The sequence below is a fragment of the Dermochelys coriacea genome, chromosome 6 (genome assembly GCF_009764565.3).
Source record: "Dermochelys coriacea isolate rDerCor1 chromosome 6, rDerCor1.pri.v4, whole genome shotgun sequence".
Classification (NCBI taxonomy): domain Eukaryota; kingdom Metazoa; phylum Chordata; order Testudines; family Dermochelyidae; genus Dermochelys; species Dermochelys coriacea.
In genome coordinates this window covers 83,034,330-83,053,012 of record NC_050073.1, presented here as the reverse complement: position 1 = coordinate 83,053,012, position 18,683 = coordinate 83,034,330, and the positions used below count along the sequence as shown (strand labels likewise).

Below are 18,683 nucleotides of genomic sequence, written 5' to 3'. Positions count from 1 at the left end.
GTAATTCCCCTAATAGAAACACTGAAGTGAGTATTTATCAATGGCCAAATGCTAGCAGCCATACCACATTGGATCTTTTCAGGTTTCAAAAGCTAACCAAGGTCAGAGCTGTGCTTTGCCAAAGAAAATCTGCTGCTGCCAAAACTGGCATCAGGTGTTCAGCAGCTGGCATCCCTTCCCTGCTGAGTCATTAGTAAATCAATAATCCAACTTAGTGCCAGTGGGCACTGTATTGTTGAAGTTGCCTTCTTTAGCAGAGACTTGAAACTGAGTTCATGACTGCTGGTTATCTTTAAAAATCCAATCTTAATTTTTCCAAGAGCAAAGACATTAATCCTAGTGTCCTGATCAAATTCCAGTTTGAATATCTGCATTCAGTGTATAGATGCTTATCTATAGTAAAGAACTTTGATATCTTTGCGTGTAGCTACAAAAGTAAATCGTTATGATAAAATAGGGTTGGTTTGTTTTTTATTTCTACAGACAGAGATGGATAGCAGAGCATCAGCGGGTCAATATTAGTTACTAAGTATGCAAAGGACAAATGAACCTAAATAGTAAAAGAAAAGAAAACTTGGCTGTAACCTAAATAAGCAGTAACCTGTTGTGTTGGATATAATTGGGATCATTTGGCTGATGATGTTGATCTGCCAGGGTGATATTTTAAAATGGAAGCCCATTAAACAAATAAGTATATTGAAATCAGCAGTGTTTACAGAGTTCTAGTCAAAATTGTTCTACATTTTCCTGTTTAAGCATCCTAGTGGAAGTAATGTTTTGCCTTTCTAATTAAATATTTGGTTATACAAAGGTGGCATTATGTTTTAATGAAAACCAAGGACAAGTCAGCAAACAGGCTTTTTAAATGACCTTTTTAATACTTGTGACTTAAAGCAAAGAGCTAAAAAGTAAAAGATCTGAAAGTAATTCACTGTACCAAATCTAGTACAATACATTTGGGAACACGGGACTTGCCATGTGGTATCAAATGTGCATCTATTCTGATGGCCTGTCAAACAGCAGCCAATACTACATACCTCAAAGGAAGGTGCTAGAATCTTTGTAATGGATAATTAGGTAATAATCTACCCGTAGAGGAAATTTCTTCCTAGCGTCCATTAGTTAGTGGTTGTCTTATGCCCTGAACTAAGAGGGTTTCTATCGCTTGTGGCCAGGATTTTCAGAACAGGATATCTTAAATGAGATTCCTAAATCCAGGTTAGGGAATTTAAATAAGTGGCTTGATTTTCAAAATCCAACAGCTCCCATTAAAGTAAAATATTTCATTAGAGAGGCAAACCATGTTTTCCATTAGGACGCGTAAGCAGGAAAATGGAGAACCATTTTGACTAGATCGTAAACACTAATTTCAATATACTTATAATAAATATAGTCCAAGATTTTCAAAATTATTTGCCTAAAGTTAGGCTCTTAAATCCATACTGAGGCATTTTCAAATACACTTTGTATGTGGTTTTTCATCTACTGCAACCTTAGCAACACACCGTCTCTGCTGATAACAGTATTGCCAACCCCACGCATTCAAAATTATGAGTTGGACAACAAAAATTCATGAGATTGGTATAAGGATCATGAGATTTCAAAACATAAGAATTTTGGGGTCTTTTCCTTCACCTCCTGGTTTCTGAGCCCTTAGGACACATTTGGATCATGGTTTCAAGCTTTTCTCTGCAACCATGAGGGTTAGAAACTTTTTTTTTTTCAATGAAAGTTGTGATTCTCACATAACTTCAAGATTCCAGGGGCTGGGGCTTTAAGAAAACCCACCAAATATTTTGAGACTCATGATAAAATCACAAGAGTTGGTAACACGTTGATAGTGGTCTAGTTTGAAATGAGGCTCTGTGGATAATTTACTACGCTTACTGTTTGTAAAGATGATTTCTTCTTTCTTTTGTTTTACATGTGCAGCAACCATCAACCTTTGTCCAAGCATGGCGAATTATTACAGCTGATGGTTTAGGATTCCGTGGACTCAACAAAGGCCTCACTGCAACATTGGGCCGCCATGGAGTTTTTAATATGGTTTACTTTGGATTCTACTTCAACGTCAAAAACATTATTCCAGTCAATGAGGTAAGTGTTTTGTACTGTATAAAAGACAAAAAGATAGTCATAAACAGGGCAATTTAATTGACATTCTACCTTTCCTTGCAAAGCTGTGGTCTTTTCAGAGAGACATTTGGTTTATTTTGTCTATTTTTGGAAGTTTTACAAAGTTTTATTAGGAAGATTATTTTCTGTAGCAAAACAAGAATTTGCAATTCTCACTTTTTAAGCAAAGTGAGCTACAAGCAATTCTTTAAAATATGAATGGCCTGAATTCTCATTTACATGAAGGCCATTTTGCACCTTTCTGGCAGCATAAAGATGCCAAGAAATGGGAATAAATTACATTTATATTTACATTGGGCTCCTTAGTTTGAATACCTTTCACCAGTTTACATATTTTTAGAGTATTGTAAATTTCAAAATATGAAAAGTCAGATACTCTTAAGGACATGGAGGGTCAGGCATGTCTTCTAGGAAATAATGAAGAGTTCCTGCCTGCTAGTCAAGGGATAGTGATAGGATTTGGCATAACAACCATTTACTAACTTTTTAGAGTAAAATAAAATGTCATAAAAAGCTCTTATTGCATTATGAGGGAGAGGACAGTTGAGAGTTTATATAGATTTTGTATGATGCAATGAATTATTCAGATCTGGAGACATACATTTTTTGTATGATTTTAAATCTAAGGGAAGTAAGTCTGCTGGCCAGAATCCACCTACTTGTCCTCAGTGTACAAATACACCACAATCAGAAGACAGACGTCTTCAAGGGTGTAGCCAGTTACAGGATTAGGTTGCTTAAGTACAATTGTGTAGAGAAGTTTGCACAGGGACTGACCACAATAGGTCTGACCCAAATCTCATTGAAGTCAGTGAGAATCTTTCCACTGATTTCAATGGAAGTTGGATCAGGCCTAAAATTCCAGCTGTGCGTCTCATATGCAAGCGTTATGTCTCACATATTCGTGAACACAGAACTACACTTCAGTATTTGGAGAACAGAAAAAATCAATAATTCTTTGTAATTTGTAATCTAATCCTATTTCATCAGTGGGAAAGCAATATAGATGCCAACAATTATCAAATATCTGACGGGCTTGATAAAATAAGCTGTTTCCCAGTTGGAGCTGAAAAGATTAGACTCTTTCAGCTTTTCAATTATTCTCAAGTATTTCATTGCGAAAACCAATTTTTTCATTTCATATGCTTCCCAAGAAGAGAAACTCAAAGTAAGTCTTGTAATGCTGACAAGCATATAAAAACTGTGAAATAAAAATGGTACACTTTTTAAATAGCTCCGGCTCTTTACTATATATCTGCTGCTTACCATCTGTAACGTAAGTGGAAAAATGTATCAGAATGTCCATATGAGCCTTTTAGCTGTCAACAGTGTTAAGCTATGCATTAAATTTGCATCCCAATTAAGGATGTTTGCAGCTTATTTTGCCAAAAACAATAAATCTTTTGTGTTGAGTGCCTGAATGATATAAATGACATGTGTGGGTTGTAAGTCTTCAAAGTGAATAATTTTTCATATGTTCAGTCTATTTTGTTAAACACGCCATTTACAATCAACCTCCTGCTCTGTTTACTAAAAACAGAATAAATCAGACTTGTGCTATTCACCATAGAGTATTAGCTTCTATACATCTGCACTAGCAATTGAATTGGTCTGTAATTTATTTCACCTTGAAATTTCTTGATTTTATAGCAGTTTATTTATGCTACACATTTCATAGACTTCCAATAGATTTTCCTTTGCTATTTTTATCATAGTTAGATCTGTTGGTAAATGTTAATTTCAGAATAACAAGCAAAATATTTGCTCATTACTACTTCTAAGTGGCAGTCACCCACCTTAACACTGCATTCCTAAGACTCTCATAATAAGTCCTAAAAAGTGGCCACCAAAAAAATTCATTTCTGGGCACAAATTGATCAATCCAGCTGCTGCAGGTGTATGCTGTGTCACCTGTTAAAGGGGCTTTTGCACCCAGATATGGGAGCTGATGAGTCAGTTGCTATGTCACAGAAAGGGCTTCCATATCTATTCTATTCTACATGGGTTCTTAAAGTGTGCTCATCACCGTGGTATCTGAGCACCTTCCAATAGTGCATTAAGCAACGTGATTACACATCTGTCACATGGCATTTTTTTCTCTCATTGGCTTCCCAGAGGGAGAAGTGTGTTCAGGAGAGTGTCTTGTTTTGATGTGTGGTGGAGGTTCTTTGTAATATAACAAGTAATATGCCTGTTGCAATGTGTTTATATTAGAGAAGGCAAGGTCAAACAAATGTGCCTTGCAATTGAAGCAGAAAGTGGTGAAGTTTGTGCTGACCCTTAGTTTTGAGGGAGTTCATTCTACAGTCTCGGACTATCCCCAGAGAAAGTTCGTTCTTCTGCACAGACAAACTTTACTGTTATTGTTCAGATTTCCATTGTGCCTGAGAAGCATAGTTGTTGACCACGGTCTTCATCCCAGATCTTTTAGATTCCCCAGACCATGGAGCACTTTGAAGATAAGGACTGAGACCTTGAACTTGATTCAAAATTGTATGAACAGCCAGTATAGAGAGCAGAGGACAGGTCTGATGTACTCACAGTAGCCTGTGTTGCTGAGGAGACACTCTGTAGCATTCTATATTAGTTGGTGTTTTCTAAATGCTGAAGCATTTTATGAGCAGATATATTGCTTTGCTGTAATCCAGTGGGAGATGACAAAGGGATGAATGACTGAGGCCATGTCTTTGTCCTCCAGGATGGGATGAAGTCTCCTAGCCAAGTGAAGAAGATAGTAAGCAATACTTGTGGATGCTGCTATGTGAAAGCTCAGTGCCAGCAAGGAATCCAAGAATATTCCTAGTCAGTTGACTGGACTGATCATTTGTGGGTGTGTATCATCCATCAACAGAGCCACAAGTTCTGCAAAATGCTTTCCTTTGCCCACAAGTATCAGCTCTGTCTTGCTCAGGTTCAGCTTCAGTTTCAGCCAGCAAAGAAGAAAGAAGCAGCAGCAAAAGCTGAGTGCTAAATTTGAAAAACAATAAAAGTCATCCAAGAATATGAGAGCAGAAGAATTTTCTTTTAGTTGTACACTACCCAGGACATTTTAAGAAACAGAGAAACCCAATGTGGGGGAAAATTTCTTGTTGGTACAAAGTGCTGTAAAAAAACGGAGGCAGAGGATGATTATGAGGCACATTGGAGAAGACTGGGAAGGAATGGTATTTCTCAGTGCTACAGCCCAACCTGAAATTTCCACGTGATGTGAATTAGCAGGATTAAGACAATGTTGTACCTGAAACATACCCACCATCTCATTTGTCCAGGACTGTCCCAGCCTGTATGTCCTGCAAGCTGCAGCCTGGGTTGCTTTAAGTCTGCAAACATGTCCTCCCTCCACCAGGAGATGCTATATTGAAAGGGAAGAGAGTCTGGCTAGTGAGTGCTTCTGCCTCAGTTACTCCAGTTCCGATGTCTCAGTACAGAGTTACTTAGGCCAAGAGCATGGAAAAGCAGAAGAATCAGGTCCACAGCCATATGGGGGAAGGAGGGGACAAAGCACAGCTGGGGATACAGGAGAGAGAAATTTTGACAAAATAAAAATTTGATGCAAACCAGACCCTTTTAAAAAATGTGGTCTCTGTTTTCTGACCAGCTGCACAAGGACATTGGAGACAGAGGGCACAGACAGGGACATAGGATGTAGGGTGACGAGGTGGAAAAACCAGGGCATTTTTTCTAGTGGAGGGGACTCAGAGAGATTGATTTTGATGGGCCCAGGGAGCAGTGCACCAAGAGGGTTTTGATGTTTGTGAGGGCAAGAGGTTGCACACACCTGCTTTTTATATTTTCTATGCTCCCTTCTTCTATTTTTCCTTTTCATTACTTCCTACAAAAAACTTGACAATGGTCATGCTGCTGGTGCATTGATACCACTGCCTTACCCATGCTAACCAGTATTGTTTCTTTGTATTACCTCATCTGTCTGTCTGTATCCATTTCTTGTCTCATCTTATACTTAGATTGTAAGCACTTTGTGGCAGGGACAATTTTTTGGTCTGTGTTTGTACAGCACCAAACACAATGGGGCCCTTGGTCCATGACTAGGGCTCCCAGGGCTCTACAGTAATACAAATAATAAACTGAATTCATACCGAATCTGGATTAAAAAGAAAGGAGTTGTGTATTTCACTGGGAATTTTCACTGTGGGAATTCCCAAGGCTGAAAAACAAATCACTCTGAGTGGATTGCCAGCAAGCTGCAGCTGTCCACCACAGGAGCAAATGGAAATGTTACTCTGAGGATCATGACAACAGCTTTGTATCTGCAGTACATTCATTCCCCAAGTTTGTTGTGCATCTGTTTACACAATTAGTTATTTTTACGGTCATTTTAGAGTATTTAAATGAGCAACTTTAGCAATGAGACTTTCGAAGAAGGGTTCTGAAGTGGCACAAATGTAGCAAGAGCATTCATTGCAAATAGAAGTGCAATAGTGAGCATTGTAGGAGACCTTGTGTTACCAAGTCTCTTCCATGATGCTTTCACTTATTATTATTATATTCCACTAGTTCCTAGAGGCTCTGACTAAACACACAGTAAGATACAGCCTGTACCCCAAAGAGGTTTCAGTGTAAATACACAAGGCAGACAAAGGGTGTGAAGGGAACCAAGATTCAGAGACTTGCCCAGGTGCAATGCTCTTTCCACTAGATTATGCTACCTCCCTATTATTTAGGATGTTATAGGGTGGGCACGGTAGGGATCTGAGAGATTAAAGAAAAACTTTTTTTCAGAGTTGGTCAAATGTTTCCCAACCTAATTGGTTCATTTCTTGGTTGAATTTTGGAACATATAGTACATGTTTAAAACTTTGAAGAGTTGTTTGAGCACATTTTGCACTGATTTATACCTCTGCAATCCCTCTGAACTCAGTGGAAATGTTTGTGTGTACGCCAATGCAGAATTTTGGTCTCCTCCTTTTGTATTTTAAAAAATCAGAAAACTTCCTTCTTTTATACCAATAATTCCCTTAAATGGTGGGTTCAATTTGACATGCTGCTACAGCTATTCCCTTCTAAGTCAGGCAACAGTGATTAGATGATGCAAGGTCAGTGTACTGATATTGCAGCTCTAGAAACTTTGATTCAAATCCTGATCAGATCATGAGTGAAAATTAATTTGATGGACCTATCCTGTTCCCTAGTAGAGTCATGGCACCATGTCATAAATATATAGAGAGAGGGAGAGTAGTCCTATGTATAGAGCAGAGAATGAGGGAGTCTGGCCTCTACATTCTATTCCTGGATTCTCCACTGACCCACTCAGTGACCCGGGGCAAATTTATTTAGTTTATGTATTTATTTCTTATGACTTATTTCAAATCACTTAACACTTTTGTGTCTTACTTAACTTTTGAGTATTATGACTAGAATTTTCAAAGAAGTCTAAAAGACTTAGATGCCCGAATCCCATTGAAAATCAGTGGGTTTGGTGTATTATTCCTTTAGGCTCCTTTGAAAACACCAGGCTGTAATACTAAACTATTCTTACTATTTATTCATCATGTATATTGTCATAAATGTAAATAGTTCTTTACAGCAGAAGACCATTCTTCCACAGTTTAATCCAGAGGGGTTAAAAATTATTAATTAAAGCTTGAAACGCATGTTGACATCCTTGCATATAAGGTACTATGTAAATGCAAAGTATTATTTATTCTAAGCTGTTTATCCTCAGTACCTCAGAAAATCAGCGAGGGGTCTCAAGAGGAACACTCTAAAATTGAATCACAAACTCAGTGACAAATTTAAAAATATGGGCTGCAATTAGAGAGGTAGTAACAAAATAACACTTCCCACAGTTACAGTAAGGTCCATGTCCTTTGCCTAGAAACAGGATTTGATTATAATTAAAGATTCTTTGGCACAGATTCTGTCATCTTTACCCACACTGAGTAGGACCTTTCTCCACAAGTAGTCAGCTTGATGCAGAATCAGAGTCTCTGAATGCAATACTCCTGAATGCCCATGTTTTTCAGGTTCCCACACTGGTTTCTGAACACCATTATATATGTGACATTTAGTATTCGAGGTAAGACAGGCAAATATAGTCTAATGTGATTTTTCAGTTATTCCATTGCTGCATTTTGAATTAGATGTCTCCCTCAATGGTTTGGATCATCTCAGTCAAGGAGTTCTCTTATTCTGAAATAAAAATGTCATATTTTGATTAGATTTGCATTGTTTTTACACTCTGGTGCATCATGGTATCAGAGGTACTATTAATCCCAAAGCATATAACCCTGAAATTCAAAGCACCCCAGTACACATGAGAACACTCAACATTTCAAAAAGAGCTGACCTGCCAGGACACAGCACAAATGCAGTTGGCCCCAGGTTCAACATTTAATATATAATAATTATTGCTTAACATTTGTATTACAGTAGCACCTAGAATAGCAATCCACTGTGCTCGGTGTTGTGCAAACATATAGTGAATGACAGTACCTGCCCCAAAGAGCTTACCGCCCCAAAGGGGGTTTTAGACTGTTTTACAGCCCTGAATACAAATGTGCCACTTGTCGCCTCCTGGCTACAGTTGGTTTTAGAAGGTTTGTAAAACCTGAAATGTTGCAGGGTTCCCCCAGCCTTAATTGTAATTGCATGCACACAGCTTGGATTTGTACAGATAGTCTAGACAATAATTTGCTGCTAAGCATTCTGGCGAGAACTTTGTGTAATGTTTAATTATAACAAAAGCTGTTTTACTTTTAGTTTAAAAGGGATTATCCAAGTAAATGCCCTCTATTGTGAAATAATAGAGTTACTTTTTCTGTAACTAAATATAAGCACCGTGTTGATTTAAAAGCCTCTCTTTAAACTTACAACACGTGGAAGTCCAATGTATATTATGAAGTTTTAACTAATTTTCCTATCTGCAAATCTGCAAAATAAAACCTATTGATTGTTCCTATGTTCAGTAACAAATGTAAGGCCACTATGTACCTCCTTTTTAGAATTCTTTTCCTCAGGAATGTGTATGGCTCAAATAACACCTTTAAAAGAAACGTTGTTATTATTATTTTTATTATTATTACATTTTTAATATTAAGCTGAATGTATGATATTGCATCATCCTATATTGTTTTACTATTGATTTGCTGTGTGTTGAGTGCCTTCTTGCAAAACATGAAGGGGACATGAATGCAGTGCATGGTATGATACAAAAGGATTTTTGCTCTGTTGGGGTAGAATGGAAGAACAGGGGCATAAAAAGTTATACGGACAGCCTAGGAAATTCATTATGACAGAGTTCATTGTGATGAACACTGTTCACAGAAATGGGATTAGACTTTGTTAAAGAAAATTTGACTCCCAAATAAACTGAGTACTTTGATGTCATAGAGAATGCCAAGGTAGAAAGATTTTCTAAGGGAATCCAGTAAAGCACAATTGGATCATCTGGATTCAAACAGAGAGAGAACAAAATGTTTTAAGGTCTGTTTTATAATCTGTTTCTATCTTTTACCATGAAAGAATAGTAGGGTTTAGAAACAATGAGTTGTAAATTCTTCAGCCAATTAGTTTAGAGAGTTACTACTGTTTATAATGCACAGAATGTTGAAGGCAGTTTTGCTGTTGCACCAAGTTGGATTGTTAATAACAGGAAGCTAGCACTTCTCAGTACAGTGGATCAGCTACACGTGAAAATAAATGTAAAAAACCTGGAGGGGAATGGCAGCAGACTGAGATTAGCCTTTATTTAATTTAACATTTGGGGGTCCAACACACAAATGAGCATTTTAGTAGGCTTCATGGTGGAAGTTGCTGTCATTTGTAAAATATTCTGGCCAATTAGCTAATAGTGTGCTTGGATTTCTCCTGTTTTGATACAGTAATACTAAGTACATTGTGAAGCCCAATTATACAAATCATCCCCATATGCCATACCAGTCTTTCTTTATGAACTGTGTTTATAAATCCTGTGTGAGGAAATGTGTACTTCAGCAATTTAGACCATGTGTAAAAACATAGCCAATAGGATTGTCAAGAAAACAAGTTCCAGCCTAGGAAATCCTAATGTGTTCCGCTAGAATAACATGAGTGTGTCGTGTTGTGCAAGTTTTCTGATTAAATGCATATTACTTTGTAGTGTTTAACCTATTTAGGTGCTTCCGTTTCCTTTTTCATTCATTCATTCATTCTTTCTTTCTTTCTTTTTAGGAGCCAACTTTGGAGTTCTTGAGAAAATTTGGAATTGGGCTAGTCTCAGGGACAATAGCCTCAATGATTAATATCCCTTTTGATGTTGCAAAAAGTAGGATTCAAGGGCCACAGCCAGAGCCTGGCAAGATCAAGTATAGAACCTGTTTTAAAACTATGGCAACAGTCTATAAAGAAGAAGGGTAAAACATCCTTATTTTACTAAAATGTCCACGCCTCTGTTTTAGTTCATATGGGTCCATAAAACTATGTTGTAGTATGTCAGATTTGATGAGGAACATGAAGCTACCTTGCGCTTATGTGTTGAGAGAGTGCAATGTAACATTTTAGAGATGTATTTTAAAAGTAAAAAGAAACCTCTTCCTATTTCAGCTGTAGGGTTTTTCTTTTTTAATATTTGCAAAACTATTGTTATGTTGTTGAAATTTATGTCCCACAAATAAAGGCCTACTACATTTCAAGCACAGCATTTTTGCTTGGTAATGATAAAACTGACTCTTCGCTTTGCAGTTGCAAAATATCAGTAGAACAACAGAACATTTCACAGTCAAAATCTCTACTTGCAATTTCTGAATACAGTTATACATTGAGAATGATTGATGAAATGAGTGAATGGAGGACAGAACCTTTTGGCAATAAGTTTCTCCAACTTTTTAAATATTTCTCAAGTGAGCAATGAGTTGTGGCTTTGATATTCAATTATAGCAGTCATTTTATCCATGTAATGCAGCTGTTGTTAACAGACTTGTCTTGAAAGTAAAAAGCATCTCACTGATTAAAGTCATGATTCTGATTGGAGGGATCACAGCATAGCTTTTGTACTGAACATTGATTAACTTTTTCTCTTTGTCTGATCTACCTCTGCAAAATGTTAAAATCCAGATACTGTCTGGTATTGGACATGTGTCATTCCAAATAATTGCATGTAAGTGCTATGCCAGCATCTTAGCAAACATAAGATAAAATGCCATTCTGCTTGTAGAAAAATAATATTGTTTGAAACTTTTGTTCTTTCTGCTACAGGTTCCTGGCTTTGTACAAAGGGTTGGTTCCCAAGATCATGAGGCTTGGCCCAGGTAATTTTGCCTCCATTATTTTTGTCTCTTTATTCTTTGTTTCTGTGTCTTGTTTCCATTTAAATTTAAGCCTCAATAAATAACAATAAAACAAATGAAATGCTGTACATAAATCTGGCCCTTAATCTTTACATTATTTATTTATTTTTATTTAAAAAAATTTGGATTTGTTGTGCTAAATTTGCCCTCAAAAAAGCATATTTGCATGTCTAAATTGGAATACTGTGCACCCAATGACCTTAGGTGCCTGCAGATGCCTGATCAGTGAACAAATCATGAAGCACAAGGGATTCGGTTGTATGTGCGAATGGATGTGTCCACATATTTTTCAGGCACACTCTTAAAGATCTTTGAAGGATATGCTTATAAGAACAGTTAGTGTCAATCTTTCACCCCTTGGGCCTGATTCTGTTACATTAAGGCTACTTCATGTTCTTTGGTAGTGTAAAGGTGCCATAAAGTTGGCGTAAGTGGCTCCCTGAGAACACCCTTTCTGCAGGGAGCCTCTCTGGCCAGGTCAGTACGGGCATAAGAGCTCTACACCAGCCTAGCATAGGGGTGAATCAGAGACATGTAGAGGCAGAGCCAAAGTGCACTGTACTGTAGTTATTTTCTGCTTCCAGTGCCTGTAAGGAATGATGGGAAACAGAGTGTAAGTTTGAACAGATCTGGGGCCTTTCGAGTTTTGCCATTCCAAGTGGGCACGCATGGCTGAGAGTGCAGGTACCACAAATAGACCAGAATCTTATTCCCATGTAAATAAGTGTTTCCAGTTGGAGTAGGTGGTTTAATGGGCAAGGTTACACAGATTAAAAGCCAATAGGTAACTGTGTCTGTTAACAGTATCTGTTCTGCCTACGTTTTGTGTTTTTCATTATAAAAAAAGTGTGAGATTTTCCTGTAAATGCTTGCATGTTCCTGTAAATGATTTTCTCCAGCCAGGAGCCAGACTGTGCCTGGCCTTTGTGCAGTTTCATAGAAAGGTGGGGCACAGGGAATCCAGATACAATCCAAGGAGCACACAGCCTTCTCCTTCCTAATGCCCCCACAATGGGCAGGGAGGAGGAAGATCCCAGCTTTCCTTGTCCCAGCCAGCATAGCTAAGTTTATAATGAAGGACTTGATTCCAGAAGGTGCTACCACTCTCCCCCAGATCCAGCAAAGCAATTGAGCATGTGCTTAACTTTAAGCCCATGAATAGTCCCATTGACTAATGTATAGGTTTTGCTGTCTGAATGAAATAAGAAAGCAATTTTAATTGTGGCTGAAAAGGTAAGTCCATCGGTCTACAACATAAATAGTTTGCGTAAGAGAGCTGGTGTGAGTTCAAACTGTGTCTGCAAATGACAGGTTTTGGAGTAGCAACGGTGTTACTCTGTATCCGCAAAAAGAACAGGAGCACTTGTGGCACCTTAGAGACTAACAAATTTATTAGAGCATAAGCTTTCATGGGCTACAGCCCACTTCATCAGATACATAGAATGGAACATATAGTAAGAAGATATATACACATACAGAGAAGATGGAAGTTGCCATACAAACTGTGAGAGGCTAATTAATTAAGATGAGCTATTATCACTACAGAAGTTTTTTTCCCCTGCTCATAATAGCTCATCTTAATTAATTAGCCTATTACAGTTTGTATGGCAACTTCCACCTTCTCTATCTATCTATCTATCTATCTATCTATCTATCTATCTATCTATCTATCTATCTATCTATCTATATTTTTACTATATGTTCCATTCTATGCATCTGATGAAGTGAGCTGTAGTGTATTTCAAGTCTGAGCATGGTTTGCTGGACTAAGTCACATGGGGCAAGTCACATGGCATTTCTATGTCCCTGATTGTCTGATCCTATCCCATGGGATCAGAAAGGTCAACTCAGTTCAGCAGAAGATGTTTTTATTTGGCTTTTCAGAGATGCTGCATTCTAATTAAGCTATCTGATCCAACAGGCAAAATTAGGGAAAAAAGAAAAGCTTTGGGCCCTATTCGGTTATTACAGTCGAGGTTGTGCTACATTTACTTGTATTGGGTAGAATCTTTCAATTATCTTTCATAATTTCCCCAATGTATAGGCCTCTTCAGATGCTATGCAGAGGCCTTCTGAAAATCCCCCTTGTTAGAAACTGTGTCGGGTCTATTTATTTAACTTGCATAATGATTATAGCCCAGTCTTAGAATGTCATGCTTGTTTCTCTCAGATGAGAGTTCCCTCATTGCATTAGCACTAGGTCTTAGTCACACTTTTGATTCTACCAATATCAATCCATCAACCTCACATTTTGCTTATGGATTCATGAGATAGAACTGTGGGAAGACTAGATTCCAGTATCATGATTTTCAAACGACAGGTCCTGTTAAACCATCCAACCCAAATGTCAAACAAAACATTTGATAAGTCTTTTCAAATCTTACTTGCAAGGATTTTCACAATTCTGGTGAAGAATTTGTGTCTTTTCATTCAATTCTTTTCATGTCCAAGTCTCTCTCTCTCTTTCTGTATATATGTATATATTTGCAGATCAAGAGTTTTGTCTGTACCATAGCTAAAAAAATAAAATAAACATCTTCTGAAAATTTTTAGAACAAAGTATGAAAAATATGTAAGAAAATTGCATTTAAAAGTAAGGGTGCTCTTGATTTAATTTACAAGCTTTTCACATTGACTTTGTGTTCCAGTGTTACGTAAATTTTGTATAGTTTAAGAACTGGTGATTGTGTGGAATCCAGAGAGTTTTTGGCAATACAGTTTCATTATATTTCAATTTATAATTTCAGTTCAGGAGAAATGACACTATATACGTCCTGCAAAATATCGAAGGGATCTAATTTGATACTTAAGATAATGTCCTCTTTTCTAGGTGGTGCAGTGATGCTTCTGGTTTATGAATATGCTTATGCATGGCTTCAGGAGAACTGGTGATCAGAAATACTGCTTCTAAAACAACTTACTGTTTGAAATTATATACCTGATAAATTTCACATGTTATGATATAAAGGACATAAGTAAAGCAAAATATAAGAGGAACTCATACTACAGTTCTCTTTGATATGAATGAGAGTTGAAGGCACTCATCAGTTTGGAAGATTGGGCCCTATGGCCTTGATCCAGCAGAGCACTTTGGCACAGGCTTAGCTTTAAGCACTGACGTGCTTATTTGCTTTGCTGAATCAGTGCCCCAATGATCAAGAAAAAATATAAAGGTAACACAGGAACAAGTTAATTTCTCAAGAACAAACCAAATGTAATGGGCAGTAAATTATGTCATTTAGTAAATGCATCCATTTTTTAACTAGTGATTGTTAAAATTTCAGGTTAAGTTTCTTGATAGGTGAACTCAGCAGGAGAAGTGCATTAATCATGTTGGGCCAAATCCTACGCTGATATAAATTGTCATGGCTCCATTGACTTTCAAGTTGAGGACCTGGCCCATGCTTTGCAAATCTGAAGTAAATCCTGGGTCCGATCATGCAGTTCTAACACAGTATGGGAGTGACACTTGGAAAAGGATGGTTGGACTGCCCCCATATCTCAAATAATACCTACTGTCAAACATTCTGCATAGTCTCAGTTATACATTGAATATTATCCTTACTTCAAACAGGTCATAGAGAGATGGTGAGCGTAATTCAATTTACCTAAATTCTGTCCTCACATAAAATTGTACAACAACCAAAGAAGTCAGTGAAGTAGACAATAAATAAACAAACAGGTAATTTAATTCATTTTGGATGTATAAGGCCAGATTGTGAACCCACATTGTGAGCAGTTATTCACATGAGTAGTCCCATTGACTTCTGCCCAACAGTAATCATCTGAAAATTTCACAAAAATGTTCAGAGGGGAGATCCTAGCCCCACTGAAGTCAAGGCAAAATTCCCATTTATTTCAATGGGGGCCAACATTTCACCCTAAGTGTTTTTATTTCCAAATTTTAAAAAATCAAATTAAAAGATACAAGAGAAAAATGATCATAAAACAGCCTTTTATTTGCTGTAAATGTGAGAATAATAAATATATCAGTAAGCCTATATAATTCATTTCAGCGTATATGTGTGTGTGTGTATGTTTCGAGAAGTTGACAGAGAATACTTGACCTTGAAGGGTAAAGGTGGGTGAGGAGTGGGGAGCAAGATTTTATTTTCTTTAGATTGTAATAAATGTTTCAACACCTCACGACCACCCTGACTGCCTATCGTGACCCCCTTGGGGTTAAGAAACAGTGTCCTATACTGATATCCCATATGCAGTCTTAATTAGATAACGATAAGCCTTTCTGAAAAACAAATGCTGAACTTTGTTATGAAATTAAATATGTTTGCTATCCCAGATATTCAGTATAACTTAGCTCATATTTCAAATATATTTTCCTACTTTTTTCTATTTTAAATTGCCATTTGAAATAGGATATACTACATTTCTGTCATGCTTATTGAAGACAAAGTCTAACTTCATGTAGTGTATCATCTCTCTGTTGATGTTCAAGTGCTGTCTTCTTAAATACTAGAAGAGCTGTATTTCTTTCACAATAAACAATTACCTTTATCTAGTCCTGTTTTGCTGACTATTGCCTATATATTTTTAAATGGCTGGAAACATTTATGTTATCACCATAACACATTATTTGTACTGGCTAACATTAGATGTTCTTCCTTCTAGATAATTGCAAAACTTTCTCTTCAGCAATCCTAGAAGAATATCTTTCCAGATTATTTTTTTTAATGACAACTCAGGTGTGAAGTCTGGTGTCTGCAATGTTTTTTTTAAAAAATGCATTATAAAAGGAAAAAACTTAGAATAGAAATGCATTCTCAGCATTTTCAAGCATTCTTGTACTAACATGCACACAGAAAATGTCTCTTTTGTCTGGATTTGACCACACTGACATCTCAAAGCTGTGTTACTTCAGTAGCTAAAGCCAACAAAATGAGATATGTTCCTTTTTTAATGTTATTACAATTCCTAGGCAAGTATTCCTCATTTGATCATTTTATTATCAACCCTTATGCAGTGTAAGAGATAGTGTTTGGAACATTTTGAAAAAAGAAAAACAAAATATATTATAATTATTCTTTTATTAATTTAGAGCATTCAAAATATAAAAATAAAAGGCTTTTAACATTCAGTATATACATACACAGCCTTCTGTTGTACATCCTTTTCAACATGATTTATTAGTTTTAATTATAGTTCAGCCTGATCATTTGATAAAACAAGGACCATTTGCAGAAAACATGGAATCATTTTTTTTTAAATGTGTCTTTTTAACCTCTTCAAGCCCACACTATTCACTATTCCTGGTGCTCCACTAGGCTTCTCATTTACGCTAAGGACATTTTACACCACCACTCTGGAAGCATAGTATAAACAAGTATTAAGTCTCATTGACTTTTGAAAGATTTGGGTACTCTGAGAATGCAGGATTGGGCCCTTCATGTGTACAGTGTGGGAAATGTTGTTGACTGTTAGAGGACTAAATTCTGCTCTCATTTATGCTGGTGTAAATCCAAATTAACTCCACTTACTTCACTTGGATTATTCCAGATTTACATCTGTGCAACTGAGAACAGACTTTGATCCATTTATCATTAAAATAAAAATGGGGATTTAGTCTTTAAAAGTGATTTAAAGGTGTTGGGTCATTAAGTTAATATGTTCCATCTTTCAGTTTAACCAATACGTATATTCTGTACGAAAAGTCCTTGGATAAAGGAAAATTCTGCATGGTAATTTTACATCAAAAAACAATGTTAACCTCCCTACTACCCCAAGAAGCAATTATAAATAGTTCAATAAGGATTAACATCAGATACCATTACTCACCTTGAGTAGCACCTTACTCCACACATAGTCCTACTGACTTTTCACTCACAGATTAAGGTATTATTCAGAGTGAGTAAATGTATCGAGATCTGGCCCTAAACAAAGGACTGCAGATACAGGAAAAAAGTTTGCATTAAAGTTGCATTTCCACACACAGAATAATTACTTTGGGCCATATCCTCAACTGAAGTCAACAGAGCTTAGACCAGCTGAGGATCTGATCCTTTAAGTATCATTTAAAGACACACTCATGCCTCATGAGAGTCACAGGAAAGCAGACTCTTATTTCAACTGGAATACCATCTTGGACTCTATGGATCAGAAAAGGAAGGGAATCAGCCTTTTGAAACAGGGGCATTTTTATCACAGACCTGTTAATGCTTTGGGATGGAAAATCTGTAGTTCAGGAAGGTTTATCCTCTTTTTGTCTTCATTTCTTGTACCTTGTTTGTGTTAGTATGTTGCTGATTACAGATGGGCTTCTTAATTCAATGTTTATAGTATCTTGTCTAAGAATTAGTTTAAAAGTTAAAAAACTTGGAAAATATGACATGTTGCCAAGAAAATCTTTTATTAATCATTTTCCCCTATTTTTTTCTTCTCACTTTTAGTTTTTTAATAGGGAGTTTGCCTGGAATTAAGACACCATTATCTTTAACATGGAATTAAGGATCTCTGAGCGAGATTCTGACCTGAGCTACAATGGCATAAATATGGAATAACTCCATTGAAGTCACTAGAGTTTTACCAATGTAAAAATGGTACAAATGAGAGCAGAATCAAGCCCTCCCAATTCAACAAAGCACTTAAGAATATCCTTAAATCCCATTGACTTCAGTGGGCCTTAAGCATGTGCTTAAAATTAAGTGCATGTTCAAATGCTTTTCTGAATAGAGATGAATTTAAGCACATTGTTAAAGTTAAACAACTGCTGAAGTCCTTTGCTGAATTGTGGCCTAAATCAACGGATGTTTTGCTGAATTCCAAGATCTTTGTTTCTTTAGGGCCAGGTTATATCTGTGTTCTGTGTGTAGAAGTCCTGATGATTCAACTGGCTTTTTATGCAAAGATCAAAGCTAACTACAACCCTTAGAGTCCATCAGCCATGCTGATTATTTCTAATCTGTAGTCCTCATTCTGTTTATGAAATTACAAATGGTTACTGTGGAAATATGTTTTTCTGAAAGCTTTCCACAAAGTTTCAAGCTGCTTGTTAGTCCCTGATTCTGCAAAGACCTACACACTGTGAACAATCCCATTGATGTTAATGAACTACTCAGAGTATGTACCTCTGTGTAGGATTGCTGATCATAAGGCATATGTAGCTATTTACTCGTTATTTCCTTTACAGTCCCATGGAAATCTGCCTATGACCATTTGAGTTATAAATAAAAGCATGAAATACCCATAGTAGGTACTGGATTTTATCGTGCCATTGAAGCAATATTTAATATATCTAAGAAGAAATCA

General features: G+C 36.8%; 1 protein-coding gene across 21 annotated transcripts in view; it reads left to right on the top strand.

Annotated features, from left to right (window-relative positions):
- Positions 1 to 15,939, top strand: part of SLC25A21 (solute carrier family 25 member 21) — a 376,779-nt gene extending 360,840 nt beyond the window's left edge. For all 21 annotated transcript variants that reach the window (XM_043516969.1, XM_043516956.1, XM_043516962.1 and 18 more), the window contains 4 exons: positions 1,933 to 2,097; positions 10,306 to 10,487; positions 11,329 to 11,381; positions 14,251 to 15,939. In XM_043516969.1, coding sequence (XP_043372904.1) covers positions 1,933 to 2,097; positions 10,306 to 10,487; positions 11,329 to 11,381; positions 14,251 to 14,312 — 462 coding nt within the window. In that variant the 3' untranslated portion in view covers positions 14,313 to 15,939. The remainder of the gene's footprint in view (positions 1 to 1,932; positions 2,098 to 10,305; positions 10,488 to 11,328; positions 11,382 to 14,250) is intronic.
- The last annotated feature ends 2,744 nt before the right edge of the window (positions 15,940 to 18,683 follow it).